Raw genomic sequence first — 21685 nt, forward strand, 5'->3', positions numbered from 1 at the left:
GGGTCGGGAGAAGAACAGGAGAAAATGATGTCATAGAAGCTTTAGAAAAAGTAGTTTTTCTTTTTTCAAGAAAAAGTTAAGTGAGTGTCAAATGTCATGAAGAAGTCAAGAGAGATAATGCCATAAAAGGGCCCATTAACTCCAGCAATACAGATGCCATTAGTGACATTAGCAAGAATCATTTCAGTGGAGCAACGGGGGCAGAAGCCAGATCACCACGGGCTGAGAACAGGAAGGCTGCCATAATCTGCCAGTCTTCCTGTCCAAGGGCCACGTTAATCTTCTCTGGCTCAGTCCAATTTGGGATAAATGAGTGGCCAAAGTTGAGCAGGTCAAGGAATTAGGTGGCAAGATGTTAGCACATGAATATACTCTATGTTTTAAAAGCCTTTTGGCATATACATAACAAAAGCCCTGATCATAACATTTTCATTGACTCCATCACCTTTATCTGAGCCAGAGCTCAGATAAAGTACAGTGACCTTGTAGTTTTTTCAATTTTACTTATTAAAAAAAATAGCATTCCCTTTACTTTGTGAAGCTACATTTATAAAAAGTATTAAAAATTATGTCGCTCTGTGTATTACCAAGAGTTAGGAAACAGTATAACTTTCTTCTTTGTTTCCCTCCTCACATATTTCTGTTCAATCAAAAGGCTCACAGTTGAAGTCTGTGGGGATGTGCAGACACAGACACCACTCTGAAGTTATTCCCAACAAAGCAGATGTAAACAAGGGCTCTTGATAAAAGTAATTTCTTTTGTTACGAGGAGAGACCCCATGGGGCAGAAACTGTGTTTAAAGACTTAACTACAGACACATTTTAAAACTGTTAAAATATTTTAAGAAAACATATTAAGCTAAAATGAAAATAATTAAAAATCCAATACCTTGAAAGCAGATACATTATCTCCAACAGCTTCTATTACCCCGGCCACATCAACACCAGGAGTATAAGGTAAGAGTGGTTTCCTACTGTAAGTGCCTGAGCGGATATATGTGTCCACTGGGTTTATACCACATGCATGGACTTTGATTAGAACCTGCAATGACAATGTATTCGTTTACAGAGAATTCAGGCATTATGCTAAGACTGCAATGATTTTGGGAGCTATAAAAATAGAAGGAAAAACCTTGCTTTCAAATGAGTTAACATTCCGATTTTGCAAACCCATATATAAGTAAAAATGTAAGACAAAATGGCTTATGTGCTATATTAAAAACACTTTGAGAAGAGAGTGGTGGAAATATTTGAGGGGATGTGTGGCAGGGACCTCTATGTGCTCATCAAATCTATTTTCTCCTCCTGGGTACACAGGAAGAACATTGTTTCCTGGTTCCTTTTCAGTGATGAGTAGCCAAATGATTGGGTCCCAGCCAAGAGAAGGTGAACAATAGTGATGAGAGACACTTCCAGGCTTAACCATAAAGACCTTCCCAGGACATTCACACTGTGCGTCTGCCCTTTCAGGTGACCTCGGAAGACAGGTGTTGAAAGTGGCAGAGCCACAGGAGGGAGAAGCCTGGGTCCCTAAATGGCTGTGGGAAGAGTGCTACCCAATGATATTTTAGAATTCTGGAATTTAGTTAATAATGATTTTCTATTGTTGATTCATTGGGATTTTGAGGTTATTTCTACTATAGAAGCTTATTTTACCTTAATTAATATAGAATTATTTCTTCTGAAAGGGAAGGCATTTCAAAGGAAATGGTATTTGGTGTAGGCCTTAAAGGATGAATAGAAATTCTATGGGAATTGGAGAAAACTGGTATTTCAAGTTAAAGAACTATTACGTGCAAAGACAGAAGGAATGAAAGAGCCTCAGGAAGAAATCGAATCATGTTTGATGCTGTCACAGCATAGTCTATTAAAAAGGAGTGATAAGGAACAAATCTATAAAAGTAAGCTATGGCCAAATTGTAAAAACTTTCATAAGGCCTGCTAAAGAAATGAGACTCAGGAGTAATGGAAGGTGCAGTAATAAAAGTACAAAATTTTTATTGAAAAATATATTGTTAAAATTATTAGAAATAATTAAGCTCTACATTTAAATTTTCTTAAATCATATGTGAAAATGAATGTAGAAAATTATTTTCCTATTGTGCCCAAAGTAAAAATCAATAAAGTTTGTAATAGAAAAACTATTCAAAACTACTTATGACTCTATCAGAAAAATCCAACTATTAGACTGAATAGATGATTCTCAACTTCAAAATTTTCTTATAACAAGATGTTATTCCTTTTCATATATCTATTTCACTAAGAATTATGTTATCTTTGTCAGAACTCATAGATGTAAACAGTGTAAACTTTGTCCTAATTCACTATCTTTAAAATCACCATGAGTCTGCTTCTTTTGAATAGTAACTCGATGTGCTAAAGATTCATATTCTGTAAATCTAGTCTGTTTTTAAGTAATTATTTCCACCTGATGGTCTTTTGGTATTGGTACTGCAACATCCGACTGGAATTTCAGCACTTCTGGTCCACCAAATTCAAAAACTCTAATAGCTCTCATCAACTTCTGTCCAGTCGCCATAGAGATCTAAAGATTGAGAAAATAATATTAATACATTGTCCTATTGTATCTAGGCTATCACTGTATTTTTTTCCCCTAGAGGGTCAGATCAAACAATTTTTCAAATGACAATTTAAATCACAAGCTTACCACTGATCTCATTACATGTTTAAAAACCTTTCATCTTACAAATCCCTTAAAAAAAATAAAACCTTTCATCTTACAAATCCTTCAGCTAAAAGCAAAATACTTCATATTACTTCCTGTAGAGATTCAATGCCTTCAACAAGGGAGTCAAACATGCAAACAAAAACATCTGGACAGGTAGAGCATAATGAATATCGTAGGTGTCCTTTTGTGTAAGCGAAGGCTGCAACATCATGGAAATTTTAGGAGCTGATGTAAGCTTTATTAACATTATATAAATAGATCTCTTTTGTTAGATTATGAATTATTTCAAATACATAAAGAAATACAAAGAATATAATAAACATTTATCTGCCACCCACCTTTAGCAAATCTTAACATTTTAAAAACCTAAAACATTATAGATATAACCAAACCCATGTCTGCCCCTCCCTTCCATGAAGTAACTATTACCATTAACTCAGTGCTCATTATTCCTAGGCATAATGTTATCCCACTACTACAAGTAAATGTATTACCAAACAATATATGCTATTGGTTTTGCATGTTTTTAAACTTTATATTGGATCACACCGCACTTAATTCTGCAACTTGCTTTTCCATCTCAGCATTATGTTTTTGAGATTTATCAGTGCTGAAACACTTGGCTTTATGAACTTCATTCACTTTAACAAAGGAGGGAAAATAATAAAAACTAAAGACACTGCTTTGTAATCTTTTATAAATCACAAGAGTAATTTATAGTTAACCTTTCTGTCCTACCACTGTTAACAGTAAAATGTAGCATAAAAATTAACATTAAAAAAGAAAACTCCGTTTTCTTTTCAGAAAGAGTTGCAGAAACTAGGACTTGAGATGGAATGATTCTGACCATACTGAAGCCAACACAGGCCTCCTCAGAACAGAACCCATGCTAACTGAAAAACTCCAGGCCATGGGGGGGAGGGTCAAAGCATTTTGATGGTGTTATTAATGGAAAGCTCTTACTATAATTAGTCAAAAGTTGTATCACTTTAAAACCCTTTATTTAAAATGATTTAATATAGTACCTAGCACAGAGGAAAAGTAAAATTTCCATGGCTGAAAAGGTTATTTAGCAATGACAGGTCCTGAAAGGCAGCCCTCAAATAAAAGGGTGCAGAAGCAGGCAAAGGCATACACCTAGCAGCGCTGTGGGGCAGCTAGCAGTCCCCGAGCAGAGAGACCTGAGAAGAGCCTACTCCACAGGCTCACTACTGTGTTCCTATCTTCACTCAGGCTAGGTACCTCTTACACAAGAATCTGAAAATATAAAGAAAATAAAACAGAAAAAAAAAATAAGTTGCCTCGATCAGTTTTCCACTCTGGAAATAAGAACATGACTTTTTTTTTTCCATCTTCAGCATGGTGTTATGGGAAGTGTGGGCTTTGGAATCTGACAGCTCTCAGTATGAACCCCAGCTCTATCATTTACTAGGCATGTGGCCTTGGGCAAGGCAGTCATCATTTCTGAGCCTCTACATCTGAAAACTGGGCTCCTTCCACTCGGGGTTACTGTGCTAGAGACATGGCAAGCATCAAGCACAGAACCTGGCCAATGTTGACTCCTGTATAATAGACACTGTTATTCCTTTCCCACCTATTTCCTCCTCCATTTCTCACTCATGGAAAGATTCTCAATTCTAAAACTCTATAATCATCTTTGATTTAACAAAATGATATTTACAGGACTCTGGCTGTAAAAGTCCTTAGGCCCAGCAAGTTCAGTCTAGAGAACGATTTAAACAAAATATTACTACCAAATACTGGTTGGTATTCATTCAACATGTTTATTTTTTTGAACATTAACTGTAAGGGAGGCACTGTGCTAAACTCAGAGAACACGGAGGGCAGAGAGAAAACGTCTCAGCCCCTCCCCAGGTCCTGCTCGCCCTCATTCTCTTACACATGCACACACACACAACATGTAAGATTTGTGATTCTTTTCTCACTCTTAGTATCTGCCCACTTCCTACCTATTCATTTCTTTCATGCACTCATACCTTATCTTTTCACCAACAAGCATCACTGTTTTATCCTCAAAAAACAAGCCCTGGCCAGTTGGCTCAGTGGTAGAGCGTCGGCCTGGCGTGCAGGAGTCCCGGGTTCAATTCCCAGCCAGGGCACACAGGAGAAGCGCCCATCTGCTTCTCCTCCCCTCCCCCTCTCCTTCCTCTCTGTCTCTCTCTTCCCCTCCGGCAGCCAAGGCTCCACTGGAGCAAAGTTGGCCCAGGCCCTGAGGATGGCTCCATGGCCTCTGCCTCAGGCGCTAGAATGTCCCTGGTTGCAACAGAGCAATGCCCCAGATGGGCAGAGCATCGCCCTCTGGTGGGCATGCTGGGTGGATCCCGTTCAGGCGCATGCGGGAGTCTGTCTGACTGCCTCTCCATTTCCAACTTCAGAAAAATACAACCCCCCCCCCAAAAAAAAACCAACTATAGAACAATAAAAGCAAAATTACCCTGAAATAGGATCTGTCAAAAATATCTAACACGTACATTTCTCCCCCTATATTTTGACATTTGCTAAATTGGGAGAAAAGAACAATATAGGGAGAAGACTCATCCTTAATACTGGATTTCAAAGACACCCTTCCTCATCCCAAACTATCACATTATCCTGGGGCACCTGTAAGGAGAAAGGCATGACCTTGACAGCTCTGTTTTCTACTTTGCTTCAGGTGATGTTACTTCCCACTGAGCTTTTGCCGCTCTGACTGATCAGGCTGCAATCTGTCCTCCGTGCCCTCAGCTACCCACAGGATCATGATTGGCTTCTTAACACAGGTGCTAATGTCAGAAGGTATAATAAAAAGAATAAAATAACACAACACATAAATAGTAATTATGATAATTCTTAAGTCCCTGCAATACCTGATTTCTTCTCAAAAGCATATCTTCCACAGATACTGATAAAATTATTTTCACAATAGGTAGAGAAGCAACAGTTATTAAACCACCGCTTAACTGTATGCAGAAGTGGAAATAAAATTATTATCCACTTTATGGATGAGAAAACATTCTAAGAGGTTACAGAGACTCACAAAGGTCACACAGACACAAAGTTAGAACCCAAGTCCTACAAACCTTAAATGTTGTTGGGTAATTTTATTCCATTACCATATAATACTTTTCTATCTCCATTGAAATTTTGGCAGAGAGGACCCTTAATTTCTTAGGTATGTACCTTATTATGATAAGAGTGAGACATGCTGAAATATGAAATTCAATTAAACTGTAGGTAGGATTATGTATTTTAGGATCAAGGCATCTGCTTACAATTGAAAATATCTCAAATGCCATAAGTTAAAGAACCTACTAGAGAATATAGGACATTATTCTATTAGGAAAACTATTTATCTGTAAAATGGGGAGGCAATACTCCTTAGCATAGGATCCTCGTGAAAATGAACAGCAGTAGCACGGGGTGGGCGTGTCACAGTCTCCTCACATGGAGTAAACTCTATTATTCAGAGTAAATCATTTGCAATCAGTGCACCTGTCACATTGCTTGTGTATTTTTTTTAATTAAACTGTGCTTCAATCAAATAGGTTTTTCTATTTATCAAATATAAACTTCAAAAAATTTCACCAACAGTACCTTGGTTTTAATTTTTTATTTTATTTTTTAACCTGTGAATGGTTGCCAACCACTTTGCAAATCTAGGAAATACAGAATTTAACGTTTTTCCTCCACCAGTGACCTTTTCAATGTTATGTTTGAATCCATTGGTTATGCTTGAATCCCTTAAAATTAACGGGATAGAGGCCCTGCTCCCGTAGCTCACTTGGTTAGTGTCAATCTAATACCCAGGTCGCACTCCATCCAGCTCTGGGCACATATAAGAATGAACCAATAAATGCATAAATAAGTCGAACAAATCAATGTTTCTCTCTCTTTCTCAAATTAATCAATAAAGAAAATTAAAGGAATAGAGAAAGTGTTAGAAATCGGTTTTAACATGGAATGTGCAGATCAATTTACAAACCAGAACAAAAGCACATTATGATAGGCAGAAGTAAAAATTTTAAAAAATTTAGGCAAGAAAAAAAATAAAACTTAGACAAAGAATCAATCATTACATAATATGCTGCTGTTGATCAAGAATTACTCATGCAAGCATATTACTTATTATCCCTAACCCAGAAGAAATTTTAAAAAAATTAAAAGTGATCAAGGATGAATCTCTTCCTGGCTATGTGGCTCCGTTAGAAGCAGGGGTAGTCAACCTTTATATACCTACCGCCCACTTTTGTATCTCTGTTAGAAGTAAAATTTTCTAACCGCCCACCGGTTCCACAGTAATGGTGATTTATAAAGTAGGGAAGTAACTTTACTTTATAAAACTTATAAAGCAGAGTTGCAGCAAGTTAAAGCATATAATAATAATTACTTACCAAGTACTTTATGTCAGATTTTCGCTAAGTTTGGCAGAATAAATCTTTATAAAACAACTTACTATAGTTAAATATATCTCTTTATTTATACTTTGGTTGCTCCGCTATCGCCCACCATGAAAGCTGGAACACCCAGTAGTGGGCGGTAGGGGCCAGGTTGACTACCACTGGTCCAGAGGCTTGCTGGTCTGGAGCTCAGTGCCCACTTCTGGTAAGAGATAGCGGAGGAGCAGTTATTGCCATTCTATACTCCTGCAGGTTCTGGGAGACAAAGATCGGATGAGACTGGGCAATCTGCTCTCCAGTGCTGGGGACCTGAGCCCCGGGGCTTTGCTGCTGCTGACCAGGCAGGCATTCACACAGCAACGTCCACTAGCTGCGGACAAACAGTCCATCAGCCTTGAAATGGTTCAATCATTAACACATCTTCCCTGGTCACTGAGATGTCTCCTGGAGGAACTGTGTTCACAGTGTGTCTTGTAACTTTTTTTTTCCTTTGAAGATTATTCTAGGTGGGGGTGATCAGAGGAAAAAGGTTAAAAAAAAATTACACATTTCTCTCCCAAAGTAAGGTGGCAAATCTGATGATAAAGCGGGAGCAAGGCGGGGCAGAAAGAGCTCCGGGACCCCTGCAGTTGCAGGAACCCAAACCACAGCAGTCCCCATGGCTGGGCACGGCCATGGGAGCCGATGCCAGGCCTGGCCGCCGGAAGCATAAATCCGGTGGCCGGCAGGGGGTGCGGGGCAGTACCAACCCGTGCCCCGCGGTGTGGGGTCGAAAGGTACATCCTACTAGAAACCAGGGCGGGGAACTCAGGCCAGGCAGGTAAATCTCCCCAGCCGATTAACGCATGAGGAGCTTGCAGCCCCTGGAGAGGATGACTTCGGCCAGGGCTCTGTGTATTCACCGATACAGTGCGCAGGCGGCAGCGCAGCCCAAATCCAGTTTTCCCCAATGGGGACTAGCGCCAGGGGGGTCCGCGGCCTGAACATCTAAGGGTTTGTTTGAAAACCACTTACCCAGTTCTAAGTGGGGAATCAAAATCTACGAGGGCTCCCACAGAGTCCACAGAAGAAGGGGGGGCGGACCCGGCCGTCTCCAACTTTTGCTGGCTCCGCCTCTCCGCGCCCCGCGAACACCTCACGTGAATGTCACGAGTTTGTCACGACGAGGAAGTTTGAACCTTCGCGGCACCACTCGCTTCAACATGGCTGCCCCCATGAGAAGGCGAGAGCTAACGTGAAAGGAAGACCCTCAAACCCTCCTGGCATGGATCGTCGCGCAGAGTTCAACAGATGGAAGGCGCAGTGTCTGAGCAAAGCGGACCTCAGCAGGAAGGGCAGCGTGGACGAGGATGTGGCTGAGCTTGTGCAGCTCTTGAATGGGCGAGAACAGTTTTTTACCACCAGTTCCTGCGCCGGCCGCATCATCCTCCTAGAAGCGGTGAGCCTCCCTTGTGGGAACACCGGGGGCCTTGTACCTACCTAGTGCCACACCCCAGTGCAACCTGTTTGTGTCTGTCTTCTGGTGGGTGGGCTCGGTTTCTTTATCTGAGAAGCTTTATCTGTGAAAGTAGGCCAGAGCTTTTAAAACTTGAATGTGGCTGTAACCACCTGGAGACCTTAAGGACAGAGCCCGATTCTGTAGGTCTAGCGTGGGGCCTGACATTCTGCATTACTAACAAACCCCAAGTGATGCGAAGCTGCTGGCAAAGATGACCTCAGATCGTGACTTGCAAGAACTAAAAAATTTGATTTCCCGAATACGAAGGGAATTTAAAGACTTTCCAACCAGGCAAAGCTGGTGGCTTCCCTTCAGGCGCTTGACCAAATCCAAACTTCCTCCCTGAACGTCGCCTCGGTTAAGGTGCTCACTGCCTCCTAGCGGCCACTCCGTTATTACAGCCTTGGTAATTTTCAGCCTTGGTAATTAGGCGGAGAAAGTACAAGACTCTGGTCAAGCCCTCAGGCTTTGGAGTGATACCGCGTCGATTTTAACCCAGTTATGGGAATTATTGGCTCTGTGACTTTAGGAAAGTTATCGAGGCTCATTCCTTCCCTGTTTCATGAACTGAGGGTAATAAAGAGTATCATCTCCATAGGGATTTTGATCAGGGATGTTCAACCAGCGTGCCAAAAGAGTTTTTAAAATATGCAGTACCTGACTGTTTAGTCAGGGGCAATGACCTCTTTTCCCATAGATTGCTAAGTAAAAAAATGACGATAGCCATGTGGTGTGAATGAATCAAAATTATACTTTTTTTTGTATATCAGATGGGCAAAATACATATTTTTTTAGTGTGCTGCAGAATTTTAGTAGTTATGTGTGCCATGAGATGGAAAAGGTTGAAAATCGCTGGTGTAGAGGAAATGGAATAATTTATTTGAAACAGTGTTGCGCCTGGCCCATATTAAGAGCGTGGTAAAAGCTGTTTTAATTTTTGCTTTAGTTCTGAATTCAGAGTGTGATAAGGTGTAAAGCAGGGGTCCCCAAACTACGGCCCACAGGCCACATGCGCCCCCCCCCCCAGGCCATTTATCCGGCCCCGCTGCACTTCCGGAAGGGGCACCTCTTTCATTGGTGGTCAGTGAGAGGAGCACATTGACCATCTCATTAGCCAAAAGCAGGCCCATAGTTCCCATTGAAATACTGGTCAGTTTGTTGATTTAAATTTACTTGTTCTTTATTTTAAATATTGTATTTGTTCCCGTTTTGTTTTTTTACTTTAAAATAAGATATGTGCAGTGTACCTAGGGATTTGTTCATAGTTTTTTAATAGTCCGGCCCTTCAACGGTCTGAGGGACAGTGAACTGGCCCCCTGTGTAAAACGTTTGGGGACCCCTGGTGTAAAGGAACTGCAAAACTGTTGATACTGGTATTTCAAAAATAAGAGCCAGGCCCCCTGTAAGGTATTTATCCCCACCGAGAAGGAAGGAAGGAAGGAAGGAGCCGGAGCCACAAAGTGTGGAATAATAAAAGGCTTTATTGAGTACAGAGTGCGCATCCCGCCTGATGAGGTTCCCTGGCCCCGAGGAAATATGGAAGCCAAGGAAGTCGCAAGTGGTGACCCGTGTGGGAGATATTTTAAGGGTCCCTTGGGTGGTCGAGCTAATATGACGTGGTGAAATCTCACTGGCTGGCAGACGGTCGCTTTTTTCCAAAGGGCTACTGGGAAGTTTCTTTTGGCGCGCTTGGTTGTGGGCGGTCTTAGCCAGAGTTCCTGGGCCTGAGCCACCCATGTGACTTTTCCCATTATCCTCCGACCTTACACCCCCCTTACCCTTTCTTTCTGAGGAGAAAAAAAACTCAAGAGAAGGAGATTAAAGGGGCAAAAGTTAGTTAGTAATCATAGTTTAACTAGAGTTCTCTGGAAGGACTGAGGCCACTTGCTAGACAAGAGCAAAGAAGGTAGAACTTATCTGAAAACTTCCTCTTCCCCTTCCTTAAGAGCCTTTAGGAAACAATGTTTACATATCTTAATTAAAAATTCCCATAACGCCTGACCAGGTGGTGGCGCAGTGGATAGAGCGTCGGACTGGGATGCGGAAGGACCCAGGTTCGAGACCCCCAGGTCATCAGCTTGAGCACGGGCTCATCTGGCTTGTGGTAAAAGCTCACCAGCTTGGACCCAAGGTCGCTGGCTTGAGCAAGGGGTTACTCAGTCTGCTGAAGGCCCGCGGTCAAGGCACATGTGAGAAAGCAATCAATGAACAACTAAGAAGTCGCAACGCGCAACAAGAAACTGATGATTGATGCTTCTCATCTCTCTCCGTTCCTCCTGCAGTCATGAGAGTGATATATACCTCTAGACCAGTGGTAGTCAGCCTGGTCCCTACCACCCACTGGTGGACGTTCCAGCTTTCATGGTGGGCGGTAGCAGAGCAACAAAAGTATAAATAAAAAGATAGATTTAACTATAGTAAGTTGCCCTGGCCAGTTGGCTCAGCGGTAGAGCGTCAGCCTAGCGTGCGGAGGACCCGGGTTCGATTCCCGGCCAGGGCACAAAGGAGAAGTGCCCATTTGCTTCTCCACCCCTCCGCTGCGCCTTCCTCTCTGTCTCTCTCTTCCCCTCCCGCAGCCAAGGCTCCATTGGAGCAAAGATGGCCCGGGCGCTGGGGAGGGCTCTGTGGCCTCTGCCTCAGGCGCTAGAGTGGCTCTGGTCGCAACATGGCGACGCCCAGGATGGGCAGAGCATCGCCCCCTGGTGGGCAGAGCACCGCCCCATGGTGGGCGTGTCGGGTGGATCTCGGTGGGGCGCATGCGGGAGTCTGTCTGACTGTCTCCCTGTTTCCAGCTTCAGAGAAATGCAAAAAAAAAAAAAAAAAACTATAGTAAGTTGTTTTATAAAGATTTATTCTGCCAAACTTAGCGAAATCTGACATAAAGTACTTGGTAAGTAATTATTATTATATGCTTTAACTTGCTGTAACTCTGCTTTATAAATTTTATAAAGTAAAGTTACTTCCCTACTTTATAAATCACCATTACTGTGGAACCGGTGGGCGGTTAGAAAATTTTACTTCTAATAGAGATACAAAAGTGGGCGGTAGGTATAAAAAGATTGACTACCCCTGCTCTAGACAAAGGGATCACGAGCACACTCCCCTTGCTTGAAAAACCTGCATTCTGTAACATTTTAAATGCTTTCTAATCCCTTTTGAAATTCTTTACATGTATAAAATTTGTAAACTAAGGAAGCAGGGACTAGCTTACTAGGTTTTCTAATAAACTAACCCCAACACTTTTAGCAAAGGTAATTTCATTTAGCTTCTCTCCTTATTCTAAGCTAAACATTTCATTTCCCACTGTTGTGGCAACAGGGTTAGGTGGTAGACCCTAGAAGATTTGGGAATGTCTTTGATATGTAAAACACTATCCCTACTACATTGAAATGTAAAACAACATTTACTGCTACTGTGTTGGGTATGTAAAACATTTATCACTACCGTGCTATCTTATGGTCTTGATGTGTAAGAATGATTTTCCTTTTAATAGATCCTATAGATCAGGGGTCACGAAGCTATGGTTCAGGAGCCAGATGTGGCTCTTCTGATGGCTGCATCTGGCTCACAGACAGATCTTTAATAAAAAAAATAATGTTAAAAATATAAAACATTCTAATGGATTACAATCCATTCATTTCCTACCGCTCATGTTCATGGTTGCGGGTGGCTGTAGCCAATCACAGCTGTCCTCCGGGACAACACCAAAGTTTTGTTGGATAATGCCTAATGTGCACGGGTCGTTGTATGGCTCTCAAGGAATTACATTTTAAAATACGTGGCGTTCATGGTTCTCTCAGCCAAAAAGGTTCCTGACCCCTGCTGTAAATAAATGTTGTAAGCTTATCAGTAAATGACTTTGGTATCATGCTCCCCCCTTTTTTTTCCCCCAACCAGTATGTGATCATGTCTATATAACCAGCTTCAGGACTATGATCGAGGCAGCACTATTTGGGTTAGCTATACCCCATGTAAGTCATATGTAGCCAGCTTATGAATAAATCTCCTCCTAAAATTTCTTCTCTAACCTGCCTTGGTGTCTCTGTGTAACCCAGGGATTAAAGGACAGTACTTTATAACAAGAGCATGAAAGACAGCACACTCATGAACTTGTTCTTCAGATTCCCTCACCAGGTTACGCAGGGCCTGTTTATTTTTAGATTTCTTCTATTATCTTCTGAGCACTGGCATTCTTGCTGGCCTTGCTCTCTCTTCCCCCATATTTACTGCCTTATGCAGTGGTTTCCTATGAGGTCACTAAACTACCAGTCTCTCTAACTCAAACCATGTTACACGTTGTTAATAGATTCATCTTTCTAAAGCACAATTTTATACTCATCTAGGTGGAAATCTTTTATTATACCTTTTTTTTATATCAGAAAAATCAAATTCCTACTGTAGTATACCTTTCAACCCTACTTTCTGCTCCTTCTGTTCATCTTTCTCTATTTGCTGAAAGTGAAATAAGTTCTTTTTTATTTTATACTTACCTATGTTTGTCTTTGCTCGTGTCTGTTTTTCCTGAAATGTTTTTCCACATCTCTGCATATCTAACACATGCCTCCCGAAACTCCCCTCTCTCACCTGAACACAGACACATACTTGGAAGTAATACCTGGCTGCTTCTGAACTGCCTTATTAGGACTTTTTCTGAACCTCCTTTCCTTTTATGTATTATCACATACTTGGTATTATAGTTATTTTCACTTTGCCTTTTTTCAAAGGAAAAAGGATTTGGATCAACTTACAAAAAGGCAACACATGAAGAAAAAAAATTATGTGAGAGTATCTGGATAAAAGGAGTATAGATAAGGTGAAGCCAGTGATTACATTAATTCCTAAATCATGCCACCAGATTCTGTAAATTTGCTAGAGGTGAGCCACATATGTGGCTCTACAATTTAGAGCAGCCAGCATAAAATGAGATACAAAAGTCACTGACTAGTTATTTAGGACAAGCTTAGGCTTTCCCACGACCAAGGCCAGACAACAAAGTCCCCCTTGTGCCCACTGTGTGAGTAGTTACTTTGTGGAGTACAGTGAATTAAAAGTGTGTGTGGTTTCCTGCATCCTGCCTCCAGTATCCTTGAGGGTAGGATCTGTTTACACCCAAAGAAACTACTAGAACTTTGCCAATAAACACTTTTTCCAGTCAATAAACAAAGAGTCTGATGTTAAATATTTGCCTTCTTGCAACTTTGACCTTTTAGGCCTAGCTTTGTCCTTTGGGACTACATGTAAATTAGTGAAGAGGTCACAAATTTATGCCCATAAACTAGGGAAATATTACAAAGGTGTGAACAGCTCAGGTGACAGGCAAGTGGTAGGGAATGTGACAACAGTGCTTTCTTATAAAAGTAATTCAAATTCTTTATCTTTTTTTTTTAAATATCGTGCTAGGGACATAAAACAGCTAGAGGACAATTCAGGGCCTGCGAGTGTACAGTCCCTTGAATAATTTCTTTTTTCCTGACAAAATCATGACTATATTTCAGAAAATATTGTTTGTTTACTTTCATAAACATTTTTAAAATTTTTATTTATTTATATTTTCAATTCTAGTTTACTTTCCGTATAATTTTGTATTGGTTTCAGGTGTACAGCATTGTGGTTACACAGCCATATATTTTACAAAGTATTCCCCCTGGTATTTCCATTGCCCACCTGGCACCACACATAGTTATTACAGTATTATTGACCGTGCTCCCTATGCGGTGCTTCACCTGTTCATGAGTATATTTAACAACCAATTTTTACTTCTCAATCTCTTAACTGTTTTACCCAGTTCCTCAACCCTCCTCCCTCTGGTAACTACCAGTCTATTCTCTGTGTCTATGAGTCCGCTTCAGTTTCTTTGGTTCATTTATTTTCTTTAGATTCTACATATAAGAGAAATCATATGGTATTTTTATTTCTGTTTCAAGTACCTCGTTTTCATGTTTGTTTTGGTCAACTTTATCCCAAAGCCTATTGAATTGTTCTCAGTAATACTTAAAAATCACCACTTGAGATTATTGGTTTACAAAATCCTACAATATGTTATTCATTGTATTTAATATTTTTGTAAATATATGATTAAATTAAATTATGTTATTTTTTTATTTTAGAGTATAAGTGGCCTTGACGTTCAGAAACAAAACTGTTGCTGGCTACTAGTTACACACAAACCTTGTATAAAAGAGGATGTGGTAAGTTTTCTTATATAAATTTAAAGAAGGTTTTTAATTTACAATCACTTTAAATACAGATAAAAAAATAGAAAATTCAAGGTGATTTATGTGCATAATGTGATTGAAGATTATTCATAAAGCCTAAAGAGAATTTATTATGATGGCCTTTTTGAGTTAAAGGAAATAAAACTAGGAATATGTATGCAAAACTACTATAGCTGCAATAAAACATTTTCTCTTGGACATAGCAGAGAGTTCACGGACATTGGACACATTTTGGATCCAGAGATTGAATTTCATCTCTGCCATTTTATAACTGCAACCTGGTGCAAATTACAGAAGGAAAAGGAAGAAAGGGAGCTAGGAATAAGGGATTAGCACTATCTGTATTACCAACAGACTGATAGAAATAAATTATATATTTCTTACCTGGATTGCTTCTTGAAAATCTTTCTATCTGTGCTGGATTATTTAGTTTCCTAAATTGAAATGTTTAGATGAGTTCATAGAAGTTTGTATTAGTCAAGCACTTATACTAGGATTCAGGTGTTCAGATGTCCTCAGAGTACTCATTCACCCTCCATCCTCTTCTTTCAGTGCTAGTTCTCTCTGCATATTTGCCATTATTTTCTTCTACTGTTGATTATCTTTGTGGCAGGAAAGAGAGCTACCAGCAAACCCAGCAGAAAAAGACTTCTTCCAAAAAAAGGATTCTGAATCCTCCTGTCTGGGTTAGGCGTCCTTCCCCAAGATCAGCTATTATAGGCAGTACGATGGAACGCTCTCCTTGATCAGACCCAGGATTTTGGCATCTCTGGTATTATGACAGTGGGAGTGATGAGTGACAGGTTGTGATTAATAGTCCCATGAAGTGTTGTATGAAAGGAGAGAAGGTTAGCACTCCCCTTGACAATAGTCCTGTGAAAATGAAATGGCGTGAAGGAGGGAGGATGCGGCCCAGGGATATTAGGCAGATGGAAAAAACAACTGCCTTATATGAATTCTAGCCCAGACATAAAAGTACACGTCTCAAACCTCAATCTAACAACAAAATATTTAAACAGGCCTTCTAGTGCAGTCTTTACATATAATATTCCTGAATGAAAACTCTGTTACAGAATTAAATGCAGTAATAATAGTTTACTTTTTTCAGATATGGTTGAAAAGAATGACAGACATCATATGGGAGAATTAGAAATCAGGTCTTTTTAAAAAATAAAAAGATTAATAAGTTTTTGGAGAAAGAGGACCAAGAAAGCAGATTGAAAAGTTATTTTAGAAAAAGGGTGCGGAAGGAGTCTGAAGGTTCCTGGGGAAACCTGAAGTTACATAGGTTAAAGGGCATCAAAGAAGAGGGTCATATATTTGGGTCTGATACTAGCTTTTTTCCCTTTTTAGATCGTAGCTCTGAAAAAAGCAAATGGTGACACCGTTTTGAAGTTTGAACCCTTTGTTCTTCATGTGCAGTGTCGACAGTTGCAGGATGCACAGATTCTGGTAAAACTGTTTATACTTGAATAAGGTATATGTGTGGATTTAATTTTAAGCCTTAAAACTCCTACCAAAAATTAATGTGGTGTTAGTTTAATGAACTAGTGTTTAATTTAGTTATAGGTTTGGGGTTATATGTGTTTTTGCAGCTTGTATAGTTTAACACAGTGGTAGTCAACCTGGTCCCTACTGCCCACTAGTGGGCGTTCCAGCTTTCATGGTGGGTGGTAGAGCAACCAAAGTATAAATAAAAAGATAGATTTAACTGTAGTAAGTTGTTTTATAAAGATTTATTCTGCCAAATTTAGCGAAAATCTGACATAAAGTACTTGGTAAGTAATTATTATTATATGCTTTAACTTGCTGTATCTCTGCTTTATAAATTTTATAAAGTTACTTCCCTCCTTTATAAATCACCATTACTGTGGAACTGGTGGGCAGTTAGAAAATTTTACTACTAACAGAGATACAAAAGGGGCAGTAGGTATAAAAAGGTTGACTACCCCTGCTTTAACAGTTGATCTGATTTGTCAGATTATCAGACTTTAACAAATTTATTTCCTTACAGCATTCAGTGGCGATAGATTCTGGTTTCAGGAATTCTGGCATAACTGTGGGAAAGAGAGGAAAGACCATGTTGGTAAGATAACTGTTGGCAGAAAGCAATTCTTTGAGCATGAAGATACCCAGATTATTGAAATAACTTAGACTTCTAATTAGACTCCTGCCTTTAGTCTTTCCTCACTCAGAGCGTCTTGCCATTCCCTTGCTCAGAAACCTTCAGTGACTTATTTCCTACAGGGCAGAGTCCAGAGTTGTTAGATGTACATTTGAGGTCTTATAGTACCGTATTCTCCTCCTCTTTTTTTTTTTTTTAGATTTTTTTTTTCATTCATTTTTAGAGAGAGGGGGAGAGAGAGGGAAAGTGGGGAGGAGCAGGAAGCATCAACTCCCATGTGTGCCTTGATGAGGCAGGCCCAGAGCCTCGAACCGGCAACCTCAGCGTCCCAGGTTTACTCTTTATCCACTGCACCACCACAGTTCTTCCTCCTCTTTTAACCTGATTCTCAGAGCCCTCCTAAAGAGCCCAAATTGAATTAGCACCATGATATCGTGGAAAGAATCACAGATAGGTCTAAAGTGCTCTGCATGAATACTGGGTGGCCCCAGCTATGCCGTGTGAACTTGGGCAAGCTCCTTAATCCCTCAGGATCTGAATTCTCTCAACCCTATCTGGCAAACTACTGCCTAGGGCCAGGCCCAGCGCACAGGGACCAGATCCCTCTACACCCATTCGATTAGTTACTGTCTACGGCTGGGTTTGTGTTACAGTGGTAAAATTGGGTAGTGGTGACGGATACAGTATGATCCACAAAGTTAAAAATGTTTGCTATCCTTTCACAGCAACAGTTTGCTGAACCTGGACTGGGTGCTCTTTACATCTACTTTGAAGTTCTGTATCCTCTGTCTTCTCCTGCCAAGCCAGCTCCCAGTGACTGCCCTATTCTGATCTGATGTAGTATTTTCTGATTATATTTACTGTGTGGCATGGCGTGTATTTGCTTTTAAACTAATTTCATATTGTCCTCCATTCTAGCTCCTGAGACTTTCCTTTTTTTTTTTTTTTAAGCAAGGCGGGGGGAGGACAGAAAGGGACAGACAGGAAGGGAGAGAGATGAGAAGCTTAACCAGGGTGCTCCAGCTGAGTCAGTGACCCCTTGCTCAAGCCTGTGACCTTGGGTTTCAAGCCAGCGACCATGAGTCATGTCTATGATCCCACGCTCAAGCTGGCGACCCTGCGCTCAAACTGGTGAGCCCGTGCTCAAGCAGGTGATCTCGTGTTTCAAACCCAGGTCCTTTGCTTCCCAGGCGACGCTCTGTCCACTGTGCCACCACCTGGTCAGACTAGACTTTCCTATTTTCTATCTATAAATATTTTTAACAAATAGCCTATTTTGCAAATAAAAGTGGCTTACAAAAGAAGACTCCTGTAAAACATGACTAAATGGAAAAACAAAGCTCGTAGTACTGGTTTGTGTCCCCATCTCATTTCCCACTGGGTCTAGTGGCCCAGTGAGAACAGAGCCATTCTTCATTTCTCCTTTGTCTTCCGTAATCCGTCAGTTACAACTGCTGTCACGTCTGCTTCTGATCTCTCACTCCTGAGCCACCTCTCCAAGCCCTCTGTCGCTGCCTCTGGTTAAACCTTCGTTGTCCCTCAGCTCAGTCTTTGCGGTGGCCTCCTGACTGGTCTTCCTCTGTCCATCTTTAGAAAGTCAGAGTCACCAGATATTTTCCCTGAAATTCAAGACCTTCCCTAAACTATTTTCCATCTACCTCATTTATGCTCATCTCCTGCTAGCATACTTATAGTCCAGCCAGATAGGAAACTGTTCATTGTTTCCCAAATTCCTGTGCTCTTTCGTGTCTCCATGACTATTGATAAGTTGCTCCTCCCTCATTTTTACAGATTACAAGTGCAATCTGGTATATTTTCACTTATCCTTTAAAATCCCAACTCGAATGCCACCTTTCACATAAAGCTGAGGCCTGTCTTGGTTAGTTACAGCTTTCTACATTTCCCTAATGTTTTGTGCTTGTGTATGTGCACACAGACATATCTGTTCTTCCTGCCATGGCACCTATTTTATATTAGAAATTTTTGTTCACTTGTTTATTTTCTGTTCTAAAGTGTAAGCTCTTGCCTGACCTGTGGCAGCACAGTGGATAGAACATTGATCTGGGACGCTGAGGTCTCTGGTTCAAAACCCCAAGGTCACTGGTTTGAGTGCAGGCTTGTGAGCTGGAGCAGAGGTTTGCCAGATTGAGCATGGGGTCGCTGCCTTGAGCACAGACAGGATCATCAACATGACATCAGGGTTGCTGGTGTAAGCCCAAAGGTCACTGGCTCGGCTTGAGCCCCGCCCCCATCAAGGCACATATGAGAAACAATCAGTGAATAGCTAAAGTCAAGCAACTGCAAGTTGATGCTTCTCATCTCTCCTGTCTCTCTCCCTTCCTGTTTTTCTCTCTCAGATCAATAAAATTAAGTAAATGAATAAATAAAGTGTAAGTTCTTAAAGGGACCATGTTATGGTACACTCATCCTATATCTTCACATCTTACACAGGGCCTACATTGCATATGCTTGGTAAAGTTTCACTGAATTAATTTTTATTCCTGAAATAGTTTTGTTGTTCTTAATCTATATCTAGTGTTTGGATTTACTTGTAACATGTTGACTGTTTCATCAGCAGGGTTACTAAGATTGGCTCTAAAGCATTGAGAAAACAGCCACTTTCAGAGATAAAACAGGCGTGGTATATTCTTATAACCACACTGCTCAAGGAGCTAAGAGGTTCTTTCAGATCTGATTTATTGTGCTTTTCCCTTGAAGCTTCTGTTGAGATTTATTTCTTAAATAGTATATTAAAGCTTTCAGAGCTTTAGTGAGATTGAAACTGTGAAAATGATTGGATTCTTTGACAGTATCTGCTTCACTGAAAGACAATGTGTAGAATGACTTTCTTTAGAAATGACTGTATATAATGGGAAAATCTACTTAATCTTTTTGGATCCAACTGTGTTTAGCTAAATTATATCAAAGCACAAATTAAATGCTATAATGGAACTGTACTGTGTTTAAACACAACCCTGACTAGGGATTTTCTTTAGTTATCTTCAGTGTCTCTACATAAGTCATGTATCTAAATTGTTTGTTCCTTGTAGGCTGTCCGGAGCACGCATGGCTTAGAAGTACCATTATGCCATAAAGGAAAACTGATGGTGACAGAGGAATATATCGACTTCCTATTAAAGATAGCAAATCAAAAAATGGAGGAAAACAAGAAGAGAATTGAAAGGTATATTAATTGCATAGTATCATTTAATTTTATATGCCTATATCAACTTTGAATATATTAATAGATCATCTTCAGTTTATACTTCTGTTTTTCTGCTTGTAGCTTTATCATGAATAATAAAAAGATATTCAAAGTAATAGATGAAAGTAAGCCAGGCTGTAATGAGTACTAAATGGAGCATAAGCTCCATGGAGGAGAATAGGACAAATGACTGCCAGCAACAGGCATACAGGAGAGAAACATAATCACTCAGTCAGAGAATCCAATAGCCACAGGGACTATATCTGATCAAGTTGAAGGCAGCCACGGAAGAGGTACACACTGGCCCCTGGATGTAATCTACTGTAGACTACCTACGATCTCCTCTTTAGGAGCCTGATAACTATTTTACACTTTGGTGAGTTCAAACCCATCTTTTATGGATTAGATCTAGAATTGCCAGAATTGTACTAGTAGTAAGGGATTGTGGCTGTTAGTTCTCATCTTTATTCTTCTCCTGGTCTTAGATTTCACCTCATAGTAGATAAAACTCTTACAGTGCTTTTTTTTCCTAAGACTAGTGTTTGATATAAAGAAGTCTGTTATGTTGCTTTTATTATAATGCCACTGACTAGCATCAACAATAAGATTTACATTTTTGAGTTACTCAAGTGGTGATGGCCAATTTGATATCATTTATAATTTCCTTTTGCCTTTCTTTTAACGCCTTTGGTCACCTCTTAATCAGTCAGTCTCTGTCCAAGTAACTCTTGAATTATTCTTCTCTCTCCAACCTTACTGCTACTTTCTACATTCAAGACCATTCCAATTTTAGCTTTTCTCAGCATAGAATGCCTCTTGTGTGCCTTTCTGCTAAGCCAGTTTCCATATCACATTCAGAATCCTGTCTGTAAATTGCTTAACTTACCTGCTTAAAATTCTTGAATACCTAGATTTTTTTTCCTTTTTTTTTTTTTTTTAATAATTTTATTTTTTTAATGGGGTGACATCAATAAATCAGGATACATATATTCCAAAGATAACAAGTCCAGGTTATCTTGTCGTTCAATTATGTTGCATACCCACCACCCAAAGTCAGATTGTCCTCTGTCACCTTCTATCTTGTTTTCTTTGTGCCCCTCCCCACCCCCTTTCCCTCTCCCATTCCCCCCTCCCCCCCGTAACCACCACACTCTTATCAATGTCTCTTAGTTTCACTATTATGTCCCACCTACGTATGGAATAATACAGTTCCTGGTTTTTTCTGATTTACTTTTTTCGCTTCGTATCATGTTATCAAGATCCCACCATTTTGCTGTAAATGTTCCGATGTCATCATTTCTTATGGCTGAGTAGTATTCCATAGTGTATATGTGCCGCATCTTCTTTATCCAGTCATCTCTTGACGGGCTTTTTGGTTGTTTCCATGTCCTGGCCACTGTGAACAATGCTGCAATAAACATGGGGCTGCATGTGTCTTTACGTATCAATGTTTCTGAGTTTTTGGGGTATATACCCAGTAGAGGGATTGCTGGGTCATAAGGTAGTTCTATTTTCAGTTTTTTGAGGAACCACCATACTTTCTTCCATAATGGTTG

General features: G+C 40.3%; 2 protein-coding genes and 1 pseudogene across 2 annotated transcripts in view; 2 read left to right on the plus strand and 1 right to left on the minus strand.

The window, feature by feature from the left end:
- The window catches only part of CRYZ (crystallin zeta), a 31669-nt gene extending 23421 nt beyond the window's left edge, over window positions 1–8248 (minus strand). Inside the window, exons 1-3 of the mRNA XM_066376579.1 lie at window positions 8101–8248; window positions 2429–2545; window positions 890–1042 (exon numbers count right to left, since the gene is read on the minus strand). Of these exons, the coding sequence (XP_066232676.1) occupies window positions 890–1042; window positions 2429–2539 (264 nt within the window). The 5' untranslated portion in view covers window positions 2540–2545; window positions 8101–8248. The remainder of the gene's footprint in view (window positions 1–889; window positions 1043–2428; window positions 2546–8100) is intronic.
- A 102-nt stretch (window positions 8249–8350) lies between these two features.
- The window catches only part of TYW3 (tRNA-yW synthesizing protein 3 homolog), a 31397-nt gene continuing 18062 nt past the window's right edge, over window positions 8351–21685 (plus strand). Inside the window, exons 1-5 of the mRNA XM_066376580.1 lie at window positions 8351–8524; window positions 14692–14772; window positions 16153–16251; window positions 16814–16885; window positions 19975–20108. Of these exons, the coding sequence (XP_066232677.1) occupies window positions 8351–8524; window positions 14692–14772; window positions 16153–16251; window positions 16814–16885; window positions 19975–20108 (560 nt within the window). The remainder of the gene's footprint in view (window positions 8525–14691; window positions 14773–16152; window positions 16252–16813; window positions 16886–19974; window positions 20109–21685) is intronic.
- LOC136401683 (U6atac minor spliceosomal RNA) lies at window positions 15626–15668 on the plus strand (annotated as a pseudogene).

This window comes from Saccopteryx leptura, chromosome 3 (assembly GCF_036850995.1).
Source record: "Saccopteryx leptura isolate mSacLep1 chromosome 3, mSacLep1_pri_phased_curated, whole genome shotgun sequence".
Taxonomy (NCBI): Eukaryota; Metazoa; Chordata; class Mammalia; order Chiroptera; family Emballonuridae; genus Saccopteryx; species Saccopteryx leptura.